Here is a 13,682-nt window from a genome sequence, read left to right as displayed (position 1 = left end):
GAAAAACTATATAAATGTACAACTTAAATATTTTAATCTCTATAATTCTCTAATACTTTTTTTTTAAAAAAAAAAAAAATCCCCTTCATCCCTATCCCTTCTTGATACATCTCTACTCCCTCTCGGATACGTTCATTCCCTCTCGATACATTCTATTCCTTTCGATCACATCCTTATGTCCTCTTGGATACATCTTTATTTCTTTCGAGTACATTCCTCCCATCAAATAATATATTATTAGTAATGTATCGAACAACCAAAAATATCTCTAAAAGTAAAAACTTAGGTGGAAAAATAAAGGAAGAGAGACAAGCAGAAATTGTGTCAAAGCATATAGAAAGAAAATATACCCTCAAGTTCTGATATGATCCAAATTACCCCATAACTTTTATAGCTAGATGGATGCATTAGAATTGTGACAGAATTGAGAATCCCTACTTGCAATAAAAAAATTAAAATAATATAAAAACACGACGTTTTAATATCGTCGAATTGTGGACGTGCCGGAGTGGTTATCGGGCATGACTAGAAATCATGTGGGCTCTGCCCGCGCAGGTTCGAATCCTGCCGTCCACGATTATTTATTTATTTTTATAAATTCTTAAAATGCCAAAAAATAGCAAGCTAAGAAATAAAGAAGTTTCGTTAAAATACCTTTTTTAAATGGTGTATTCTTTTTATTTGATTATATCATAATATTCATAAAGAAAAGAAAAAATGTTTTTATTAACTACTAAAAATAAACAAAATAATTAAAAATTAGTAAGAATTAAGTAGGTTATCTTATGGCGCATTTTAGGAAAACTTACATAAATGCTATATTAATTTTTTTAAATCATTTATAGCAATAATATTTTTTCACTTGATCACACTTAATACATCTATAATATAATTTTAATATATATTACAAAAAATAATTTATTAAATTCACTTTTAACTCATTTAAGTTCAGCATGTTCCCGCTAATGTAAATTTTGGGTGGTCAATAATGTGCTCATTTATTATGGACAAATAATACAAATCTAACTAATTTAAAGGTTAATTATCTATCTTTCTGTAGCTTTTAAAAAATTATAAATTGTGCCAAATTTCAGGTCACAGACACACGAGATGATAATAAGGTATAGTTTATTTAAGGTGCAATATTATGCTCACAAGGATTCACATGATTGAAAAAAATGATACATGATTACGATTTTGAAAATAGTATTCTTTTGTGCGTGGAAAATTAAATCATGATATATCCTTAACGTAGGAGAAGGTCGGGAGAAATGATACTAATCCTACTAAGTAGAAATAAATTTAACAAGCAGATGCTATAAATATGAGAGATTTGACGTTGGATTTATGTGCTACTAAATAAAATTTGTGATGGTATAATAATTTGCGCGCTCAACCCAAGTTGAAGAAGTATAATAATTTATTTCATCCACGATTCAAGAATTATCCAAGTTCTTCTACAGAATTGTTCTTCTTTATTCTGAAAATTATGCTAGCTAATATTCGGACTAACTTGGCTATTGAGGAATATTATTGCTATTAGTTTGGATGTTTAATGTCTTTAATATTTACTAAAGATAAAAGGTCCATATTAGCACAAGCTCAATATATATATATATATATTAATTTTAATTAATGTGATACAAATGTAATTTAGTGTTATTCAAAAATTTGTACTTTTAAATTTTCTTTAGTTATTATTTATTGTAATTTATTGTATCGTCTACACAATTTTTACATAATATATAGATATATTACTCTCTATTTTCTCAATATATGATGCACAAGCGGAATTTCTAGAGTCACAAAAAAATTTAAAATATATATCTTTTTTTAGATATTTTATGAATTATTTGCATAATGCATGTTATTTTCTTTGTCTTACTTTACGTGAAACAAATAAAAATTCGATAGTTAACTGAAAAAATAAATTATTTATATTCGGGATAATGCCCAAGTACCCTCTCAACCTATGCCCGAAATCTCAGAGACACACTTATACTATAATAAGGTCCTATTACCCTCCTGAACTTATTTTATTAATAATTTTTGACCTCTTTTCGATCTACGTGGCACTATCTTATGGGCCCAACAAAGGTTGACTTTTTTTTCAAACTAGTGCCACGTAGGCTAAAAAGGGGTAGAAAATTACTTATAAAATAAGTTCAGGGGGTAATAGGACCTTAATATAGTATAAGTGTGTCTTTGAGATTTCGGACATAGGTTGAAGGGGTACTTGTGCATTATCCTTATTCTAAATTGTTATTCTTTTGATTTATAGTAATTTTTATGTAAGTATCAAATATATAACATATTTAAAATAAAATAAGACAAATAAATTAACACTGAGAAATTTTCAAAGGAATTGCTTCTAGCTATTAGGACTCTTGTTAGGATTCTTAGACTCTTAGTAGCGTTGAAACCCAATTTTGAACTAACATTTTCAAAATTCATGAATTTATTTATTTAATAGTTTAAAATAATTATTTTTGTAATTTGAAATAAATTTATCGATAACTGTCCTTATTTATCAAAATTTAAAATTTTTTATTAGTTAATTTTAAAATTACATTTTATGTCATTTGTTTCGTTCATTATATTTTTTTTAATATTCATTTTATTTGTTACATCAGTTAATTTTGATATTTTGTATAGTGTAGAAATTCATTTAATACGAATACAATTTGCATACACAGATATTTTATTAACCAACAATTTTTGTGCCATAACCTCGAGTCCATAACTTAGACCTATTTTTAACAATTTCCTATATAGAATAATTGACTCACTAGGTTAAGATGGTGGTGGATAAATTTTAGGGCTAATTTTTTTTAAGGGCTAATTTTTTTTAAATTCTTTAAAATTTTAAAGATATTCTTTAGTGTTCATACTAATTACCCTTGCCTTAGCATTTCCTGGCGAAGCCAAAACCCCCATTCCCAACTTCATCAACAAAGATCATCTCCAAAACAAGCCAATTAAAACTCCTATATACTATTTTTAACAATTTTAATCCCAACACATTTTACTTGAACTTCACAACATCTTTTATTTATTTTTGGGGTCTCTTTATTTATATTTTTTAGAAAAAAACTTTTTATAACTAAATTAATCATAAGCAAATAAAATATATATATATATATATATATATATATATATATATATATATATATATATATATATATATATATATATATATATATATATATATATATATTAATTTCATTAGCTGCCTGAGTGTGGTAAAGTTTCAACCAACATACAATAATTAAGATGATGGTAGTTGATTATTTAATAGATAACTTATGTAAACAACGAATTCACAAATTAATTTAAGAAAATTTATAATATTGCTCCAATTGTAGAGGAATTAATATTTATATTGCAAAAGTTGCTGCTCTTCTCCATCACTCCACCTGTGGATTCTTGCTCTTATAAGATGGCGATTTTCGTTTATTAGTTTCCAAACTGGAAAATCTTTCCTTTGGCATAACGAAATCTTGCTCTTTCAGCTCAAGCCTGGGCAAAAATCTCCTGCTCCGTCAAGATCACAAATATATAAATTTCATTTTAAAAGTTTATGTGACGCTTTTTGTGTAGATAAAAATAAAGAAAAAAAGGAAACTTACATAAATATACTTTATTAAATAAATATTTACCATTTATAGCAATAATATTTTTTTCACTGGATCACTTTTAATACATTTATAATATAATTTTAATACATATTACAATGAGCTATTTATAGGACTCATATAATACAAGTTTTAGTGATGAATAATAATATATTTATCACACATTTTAATGCACTTATAATACATTGTGTTAATTTCTTACCAAACAAGCATAATATTTTTTTAAAAATAATTATAATACATATATATTGCATACATAATTCACTTTTAATACATATTACAGATTTAAAATAATATAAATGATAGTAAATTAAAATTTTCGCCAAAATCAGTAATTATCTATAAAAACTATCAACCCAACAAGTTTCCCCAAGAAAAAACTACACAAATTGAACCTATTGGGTAATGTGTTTACCTAAACTAGACCTATCGAATATAACTATTCTGGTCGGACCCATAGAACTGTTTACTTGACTCTCTCTCTCAATATATACTTTAATGGTATCAAGTGTAATAATTTCACTGAAATATTGCATGTTTTTTCTTTATGTCATCAATGTATATATGATGTCAACGAGTAATTGAGTAGTATTTTAATTGAAGCAATACTTCTAAATATGCATTAATATTTTAAAAATAGGAGATATGAAAGTAAGTGTTAGTCGCTTGTAAATAGACTAGATACCAGACTCGTTCCAACACGGGGCCCAATATATGTTACTCTTTTTGTTTCAGCTTATGTGATACGTATAAAATTTGAAGTCAACCAATTTTTAGTATGTTTTTAAATACTTTAAGTTGTTAATTATTACCATTTAAATATGTTTTATGCAAGTTTCATATGATATATGTTACTTTTTATGGTCCCAATTTAAGTGACATGGATGAATTTGAGAGTCAACCAATTTTTAAAATACTTTTGTCGTGTGATTTAAAGTACTCTTGTTTAAATGTATTTTTCAGATAGTATGTATCACTTCATTTGTCCTGATTTATGTGATACAAATAAAATTTCAAAAGTTAGTTAATTTTTTAGTAAGTTCTTATTGACATATAACTTGTTAATTATTGTGATTTATAGTATATTTTAGAGAAAATGAACAAAAGCCCCCCCCTCCCCCCCAATCTATACCCGAAATCTCAATTACACACTCTAACTTCACGGGTGTCCCATTATCCACATAAACTATATTTTTATCTATTTCTACCCACCTAAGTGCTTACCTGTCATGGGAGGTGTTGTCACCGCCTCTAGGCGCGTTTGGAGCAAAATTTGACGAAAATTTCCCCCCCTTCTCCTACAGTCATCTTCCTCACTTTTAAATACCCATTACTTCTTCTTCCCCCACCATTAATCCTTGTTTCTTTAGAAAAAAATTCACGAATTTCTCTCAAAATCAAGTAGGATTTAGTTGTTAATGTTCATTTGTACTTCAAATCTTAAACTTAGGATTTGTAATCTGATCTAATTTCTTATTTAGGTTTCTAATTAGATGTTTGAATTTTTTCGAAATTCATCAAAAATGACAAATGAAAACTTGAATACGCTTTGTATGGATGAATTAGACCCAATGCTCAACGTGGTAGTGAAATGTAAACATGGAATTTTGTTGAATTTGCAAACTTCTTGGTTGAAATCAAATTCGGGAAGAAGATTTTGGTGATATCACTTGATGATGCATAATCGTCTGATGTAAGTGCTCTTATTTTTTATGATGCAGAATCGTTAGATGATAACCAAAAGTGGAGTAGGAGATGAAAAGAGAGTTTTAGGCATTCTCTTGCTTCCTTTGTTCTTCTTTCAGTTTAGGGAGAAATGGGGGGGGGGGGGGGGGGGGAAGCAAGAAAAGGGAGAAAAAGAAGAAACGGGAGTTTCTAGGTGTGGGTCCCAGCGCGTGGAATCACGCAGTTTGACTTATTTGACTTATGTGTTGAGGTCAACACTTAGGTGGGTAGAAAATACATAAAAATATAGTTTAGCTGGGTAATAGGACACCCGTGAAGTTGGAGCGTGTAGTTGGGATTTCAGATATAGGTTGGGGGGACTTTTGATTATTTTCTCTATATTTTATGTATTTTACATAATATATATTTTTTCGTTTACACCAATTTATGTGGTATAGATGGAATTTGAGAATTAACAAATTTTTTTATATATGTTTTCAGATATTTTAAGTCATTAATTATTATGACTTATAATACTTTTACCTCAATTTATGCGGTATAGATGGATTTTGAGAGTTAACATTTTTTTATATATATGTTTTCAAAATTAAGTATCATGACTTATAATACTTTTATCCCAGTTTGTGGTATAGATGGAATTTGAGAGTTAACAATCATTTTGTATATGTTTTCAAATATTTTAAACTATTAATTATTATGACTTAGATACTTTTATCTCAATTTATGTGAAATAGGTGAAATTTTGAGAGCTAATTGTGTGTCACTACAAGAAAACTGCAAATTACATGGGGATATTACTCGGAGAATACTATCCCAGGTAATACTTGCAGATTTTCTTGAAAAAAATATTAAATTCCTTAATTTTATAATATATCACTTGTGAAACGTATATTCCCAACAAATTTCGCAGCTAAAGTTAGTGTCATTTTGCACTAAATTAGTTCCCACGAAATTATCTAGGAAATTTATCTGCAGGAATAATATCTCTAGGTAAATTCCCAGCTACATGGACCAAAAAAAATTCCTTTTTAATTTATAGGAAAATTTCATGTTGTCTGAAAATTACTTTTAGGAATTTACCAAGACATTTTATTACCTTGGAAAATAATTGAGGATTTATCTATGCATTTTATTATCAATTAGATGGTAGATTTTTTTTTCATGTACTTATTATTATTTTTTTATGGATAATAAGACCAATTAATTAAAACAATTAAAAATCATTAAATTTTTTTTTGGGATAATAAGACCAATTAAAAACACATTGAAACTATAGGAAAGTAATTGGAATTTATCTAGGATTCTTTCATGTTTTCCTCCTCTCTAAGCTCTTAGTCAGACCCATTTTTCTTCACTCCAAAACTCACATGCAAAAGCAGAGATGAAATCAATAAAAGAATTCGGTGTAGATTAAGCTCGAAGATCATCCAAAGCTCCAAGCTCTCCAAGTGGACCTCACGCCTCTCTCCAAACAGATTTTTTTAAGGTAAAGGACTATAATCGAGAAGATTTGCTTGCAGATCTACCCAAAAGTTAAGGTTAATATGCATATTTCAAGCTATGTGAGGTAAGTGTGCAAATATTCGTTTACAAAATCAGTTTGAATGAACATTGAGTGTATTTTTTTTAAACCTCAAGCTCTGTGAGGTTAATAATTGTTTTGGTCTTAAGTTTAGCTCATTTTTTCTTTTTCATTAGCTATATTTCTTTTTAGGTGTTTGTGATGTTGTTCGATTTTTTTGTTTATAATGACGGTGTTTCAATCTATCGTGTGTACCTTGAGTAATTGTCAAACAGATTGTTACAAACCATGCCTATACATACAGATGGTAGTTGGTGGGTAAACTTGCCACAAATATTGAAGAAGATGAGTGTATGTCCTTATTTATGTTTCTTCTCTGTAGCTTGTTGAAGTTTAATATCTTGCAAATTGTGTATGTTCTAGACTCTTTGATTTGTTCTCCTCTTCAATTTTTTCAGAGTTGATGTGATTTTCTATTTTAATATGTGGATATAAGTTGTTGTGCTTCAGATTTTGTATGAATCCATGTACTTTCGTATGTAATTCATAGTAGCAGTTTACAACTAAGGGATTATTGTTGCTTAATTACTGAAAACCTAGGAATTAGTCACTTGTTTATGATAAGTGACTTGGTTTAACTCAAAGCATTTTAGGTTATCTCTGAGGTACAAAAAGTTGATATGCAGGGGAAAGGAAAAATTTTGATATAGAATATTTGATGCCATTCCAAGTCTTATAGTAGTAATCTGCTCTACCAACTACTTAATTAAGTTATTCCAAAAATACTTTTACAGTTTTCTAAGTAGATTTTATTGTTATTATGGTTTGCTTACAGATGTTATATAGTGAGTTATTATAAGTCTATTAAGAGGAAGGCAAGAAAGGGAAAATTCATGATAAACAAGTTTTCACAAATCCGTGAAACTACCATGTCCAGGAATGTAGTAGTGAACATCCTGGACGATTCCACGTAAATGAAGGAAATGAGTAACTAAAATGTACACAGATATCATTCAGTTTACATTAGAAGTTGTATAGACCTTTATCTTAAAGGCTCTCTTGAAACCATAGTAAAAAAATCCCCAAATGGAGCCATTATGGATGCAAATAAACCCAAGCATAAAGCACATTATTGCACATGAAATATCGATATATCTTTTAGAGGAACTGTAAGGCTTCATAAATGATAATGAGTATCTAAGTTCTGTATGCAACAAAGCAATTTCAAATAAAAATGTAGAGTTTTGAGTAAGTTAACGACTTTTGTTAGTGCTAGACGAGGGACCATCTGTAAAATTTTGCAGAATTGTGTTATCACAAAACTAATGTTGACATGAGTTGAGCTTGAAAAAAGCAGTGAGGATTCATATAACTGATCCCAACTTGTTAGAGACTGAGACGTAATTGTAGTTGTTGTGTTTTTACAAAACTCAATACCAGCTTGTTAACATATTAGATACAGCTACACCTCAATCCCAACTTGCTTGGGATTGAGGTGTGTAGCTGTATCTAATATGTTAACAAGCTGGTACTGAGTTTTGTAAAAACACAACTACAACAATTACGTCTCAGTCTCTAACAAGTTTGGATCAATTATATGAATCCTCACTGCTTTTTTCAAGTTCAAACTCATATCATCATTAGTTTTGTGAAAATACAATTCTGCAAAATTATACTGATAGTCCCTCGTCTAGCACTAAAAAATGTCGTGAACTTACTCAGAACTCTAAATTTTTACTTGAAATTGCTCTGTTGCTTACAGAACTTACATAATCATTATCATTTAGTGAAATCTTATAGTTCCCTCTAAAGGAGATATCGATCCTTTATGTGCAATGAAATGCTTTATGCTTGGGTTTATTTGCATCCATAATTGCTCTATTTGGGGGAGTTTTTGGTAGTGGTTTCAAGAGACCCTTTAATATCAAAGTCTATACAACTTCTAATGGAAACTGAATGATATTTGTGTACATTTTAGTTATTCATTTCCTTCATTTACGTGGAATCGTGCAGGATTTTTGCTACTACATTTCTGGACATGGCAGTTTCACAGATTTGTGAAAACTTATTTATCTTGAATTTTCCCTTTCGTGTCTTCCTCTTAATAGACTTATAATAACTCACTATATAACATCTGTAAGCAAACCATAATAACATTAAAATCTACTTAGAAAACTGTAAAAGTATTTTTGGAATAACTTAATTAAGTAGTTGGTAGAGCAGATTACTACTATAAGACTTGGAATGACATCAAATATTCTATATCAAATTTTTTCCTTTCCCTGCATATTAACTTTTTGTACCTCAGAAATAACCTAAAATGCTTTGAGTTAAACCAAGTCACTTATCATAAACAAGTGACTAATTCCTAGGTTTTCAGTAATTAAGCAACAATAATCCGTTAGTTGTAAACTGCTACTATGAATTACATACGAAAGTACATGGATTCATACAAGATCTGGAGCACAACAACTTATATCCACATATTAAAACTAAAACTCACATCAACTCAGAAAAGATTGAAGTGGAGAACAAAACAAAGAATCTAGAACATATACCATTTTCAGGATATTAAACTTCAACAAGTTACAGAGAAGAAACATAATAAGGACATACACTCATCTTCTTCAATATTTGTGGCAAGTTTACCCACCAACTACCATCTGTATGTATGGACATGAGTTGTAGCAATCTGTTTGACGATTACTCAAGGTAAGCACAGTAGATTTAAACACTGCCATTATCAACAAAAAAAATCTAACAACGTCACAAGCACCTAAGAAGAAATATAGCTAATGAAAAAGAAAAAAATGAGCTAAACTTAAGACTGCAACAATTATTGACCTCACAGAGCTTGAGATTTACAAAAAAAACACTCAATGTTCATTCTAACTGATTCTGTAAATGAAAATTTGCACACTAACCTCACACAGCTTGAAATATGCGTATTAACCTCAATTCTTGGATAGATTGACAAGCAAATCTTCTCGATTGTAGTCCTTTACTTTGAAAAATCTGCTTGGAGAGAGGTGTGAGGTTCACTGGGAGAGCTTTGAGATTGGAGCTTTGGATGATCTTCGAGCTTAATCTACACCGAATTCTTCGTTTGATTTCATCTCTGCTTTTGCATGTAAGTTTTTGAATTAAGGAAAATGGGTCTGGGTAAGAGCTTAGAGAGGAGGAAAACATGAAAGAAGCCTAGATATATCCCAATTACTTCCCTAAAGTTTCAATGTGTTTTTAATTGGTCTTATTATCCCAAAAAAATTCTTTTTAACGATTTTTTTAATCAATTGGTCTTATAATCCCAAAAAAATAATAAGTAAATGAAAAATAAATTAACCATCTAATGAATAATAATAGATTCATTCATAAGTCATGTTGGTATTAATTATGTAAGACTTTTAAAATACAACCAAACACATTATAAGTCATGTTGACTTTTTAACCTAATAAAAAACTTTTACCAAGCATTGTAAAACTAATACAATGTTTTATACATGAATAACATGCCCTCTTATAACGTAACGAAACAGCCTCTTATTTTAAAACGTAGTGGTCTATCATCTCACATGGTCATCTAAGACAAGTCTTCAAAACTAAAGATAGGGTCACTACCCTTTACAATGGAAAGTCTTAACATATGTCTATTACATGAAAGAAAATGAAATATCAAGAACTTGTCCTCAATCTATGAGGAAATAGTCACATCCGGATTTACCCCCTAGATGTAACCGGCGTCTTCGTCTTTTTTAAGGACTAAGACTAGCCTCTTAGTATCATGTCATTACATTCAAAGGTTTAAAAATGCGGAAAAATTTAAAACTTTCATTACAACTACTTCGAGGTTTACATAGACCTCTACATGCACATAATATAGTCATATCAAGTATACATAGACCCTTCGTTTAGGAAGGTTACATAGCCTTTTACTGTTATTGCACATACTTATATATAAGATAGAAAAATAGTCTCAAAGATTGTCTCATCTCATACCTTCTAAACGATTATCACAATATGGGCATAGCCCTTACATTAATACAACAAGACCACATATAGACAAGAGATAATACGACATCTAGGAATAGAATTTCCTCCCTTCCACTCAACAACGTGTTCATTTGGGAAGTTAAACCTCAATACTCTTGTCCAACAAACAATAGAGGCAAAACAAGCATGCAACCAATCCATACCCAATATAACATCAAAATCAAGCATATCGAGTTCTACTAGATCAATATAAGAAACTCTATGCGGCAACATCATTGGATAATTTCTATACACCCTTTTTGAAACAATCGACTCATCCACCGGAGTAGACACTATAAAAGGTTCATGCAAAATATTGGGTAAAATATTAAACTTTTTGGCTACTAGAGGTGTACATCATCGGGATCAAGTAAGGCATATACATCAATAGAGAAGACTTTCAACATACCAGTCACCACTTTGGGAGAAGTCTCTTGCTCACCCCTAGAGAGGAGAGCATAGAAACGATTCTTCTTTGGTGCCTCATTAGAACCACTTGCTTGAGCTTGACCACTACCCTTGTCTTGACTCTTTAAGTTTGGACAATCTCTCATCTTGTGACCACTCTTCCCACAACTAAAGCAATTATCCGTACCCTTAAGGCAATCACTATAGTACTTTTTACCACACTTTTCACAAGTTGGATTCTCCATTGGTGAATTAGTACCTTTTCCCTTCTTGAATTTAGGGTTAGACACCCTATCACCACTAGCTTTTGAGAATTTGGAAGAGACTTGATTAGGAGCCCGCTTCTTAAATCTAGGCTTGTCTTGTATTTCAAGCCTATTCTTTGAAGAACCTCTATCAAATGATTTTGCTCTTTTAACATCTCTACTTTTTCTCTTGGCCCTTGCCTTCTCAACCCTTCTAAAATGCACCATAAGACTGGAAATGTTCATGTTATCATGTAGCATGGCCGAATGACACTCCTCTTGTAAGTCCTTAGACACCCCCGTCACAAAATGGATCATTTGGTCTCTAGGATTAGACCAAAAAAGGAGATTATTTGGACAACTTAATAAATTCTAAAGAGTACTCACGGACATTCTGTCCTCCTTGGCGAAGGTTGATGAACTCCACCACTTTTTTCTCGCTCATCTCCCTTAGAAAGAATCGATCTAAAAAATCCGTCTTAAATATCTCCCAAGTCAATGAACCACCCATCAATGGCCTACTATCACTCCATTGCACATATCAAGCTTGCGCCACGTCCTTGAGTTGATATGTGGCCAACTTGGCCTTCTCACTTGTGGACAAACTCATAGACAAAAGTATTTTGGAGACTTCATCGATGAATTATTGGGGGTCTTAATCAACCTTAGACTTGTAGAAAGTAGGAGAGTTCATTCGAGTGAATTCCCTTAGAGGGAAGCCATAATAGTGACTTGTTGATGAGGATGGGGCACAACCTCCCCGTTTGCTTGAGCCGTCATAGTTTGGGCTTGAGTCGTTGCTCTTGTGCTTGAGTGGTGATATCTAGGGCCATTTGAAGAAGAGCGTTTCTTATATTCTCATCCATCAAAGGAGGAGAATTGACCGATACTTTCTCCATATTAACATCTTCTTTAAGTGGAGGAACTTGCTCACCAAGGGGAGGAGCTCCCGCATTGGCAATTTCCTCTTCAAGTCTTCGAGCCGCATTCCTTCGAGTGTTCATGATTCCTATAAGCACAACAATATGATTAGATGCAAAATCACTCTATGAGTATACTCTATCAGCACGATATAAGATTTTCAAGAAAGAGACCAATTCCTAAGCATCATGTAGGTTCCTACTCATAAGTGTGGCACACTTCACAATTATGAATACAAACCTACATAGACGTGGTAGAGAGAGAGACATAACTCAACGATATTCAACCTCATGCTCTAATACCAAGTTTGTCACATCCGGGTTTACCTCCTAGACGTAACTGTCGTCGTCGTCCTTTTTAAGGACTAAGACTAGCCTCTTAGTCTTATGTCATTACATTCATAGGTTTAAAAATGCGGAAAAATTTAAAACTTTCATTACAACTACTTGGAGGTTTACATAGACCTATACATACACATAATATATAATCGTATCGAGTATACATAGACTCTTTGTATAGGAGGGTTACATAGCCTTCTACTATTATTGCACATACATATATATAAGATAAAAAAATAGTCTCAAAGATTTTCTCATCTCATACCATCTAAACTATTATCACAATATGGGCATAGACCTTACATCAATCCAACAAGACCACATATAGGTCATACAAAAGTGTGGTACTCAATTGAAAAAGAAAGAAATGAAAGAGCCTTTAATCCCATAACAAGTCCGTAAGCTAGATAGTGGCATTGCCCTCGGAAGTTGAGGACCTACCTTATTGGATGAAATAAAGAATCCAAGTCTTCAACAATATCTCCTCCCAAATTCTTCAACGACCGAAACCTAAAATATTTGGGAAAAGAAAAGAAAATTGGGTTAGTACTCCACATGTACTAAGTATGAGACCTTATGCATATATACAAGCAAAACATGCTGAAAATGGACTTTTAGTCAAAACATGCCATTTTACCCTTTTAGGAACTTAATCAAAGCCAAACAAGTCATATAAACCAACTAAACATGTTTACTAACTCAACAAGTAATACGTATTCCAACATACTTGAAACCATGATTTAGTACAACCCTATCATCAAGGAATACCATCACAAGAATGAATAAGAGTCAATCATATCATAATAAGCAAGACAATTACTCATGAATCCTTATCAAGTCAACAAGTGCAATGATCAAGCGAAGCCCCATAACCTTACTCAATCAAGCAGCCTCAATA

At 31.1% G+C, this 13,682-nt stretch overlaps 1 protein-coding gene and 1 non-coding gene across 2 annotated transcripts; one reads left to right on the top strand and one right to left on the bottom strand.

Annotated features, from left to right (window-relative positions):
- The first annotated feature begins 494 nt into the window (after window positions 1-494).
- Window positions 495-576, top strand: TRNAS-AGA (transfer RNA serine (anticodon AGA)). Its single transcript has one exon. It is a non-coding gene; the product is annotated as a tRNA-Ser (tRNA).
- Window positions 577-11,216: 10,640 nt separating this feature from the next.
- On the bottom strand, window positions 11,217-11,786 carry LOC138349352 (uncharacterized). The gene has a single exon (XM_069299677.1). It carries the CDS (start codon window positions 11,784-11,786, stop codon window positions 11,217-11,219), a length of 570 nt encoding a protein of 189 aa, XP_069155778.1.
- Between the last annotated feature and the right edge of the window lie 1,896 nt (window positions 11,787-13,682).

The sequence above is a fragment of the Solanum lycopersicum genome, chromosome 6 (genome assembly GCF_036512215.1).
Source record: "Solanum lycopersicum chromosome 6, SLM_r2.1".
Classification (NCBI taxonomy): domain Eukaryota; kingdom Viridiplantae; phylum Streptophyta; class Magnoliopsida; order Solanales; family Solanaceae; genus Solanum; species Solanum lycopersicum.
The sequence above is the reverse complement of the archived record's forward strand: the minus strand, read 5'-3'. Positions and strand labels throughout refer to the sequence as shown.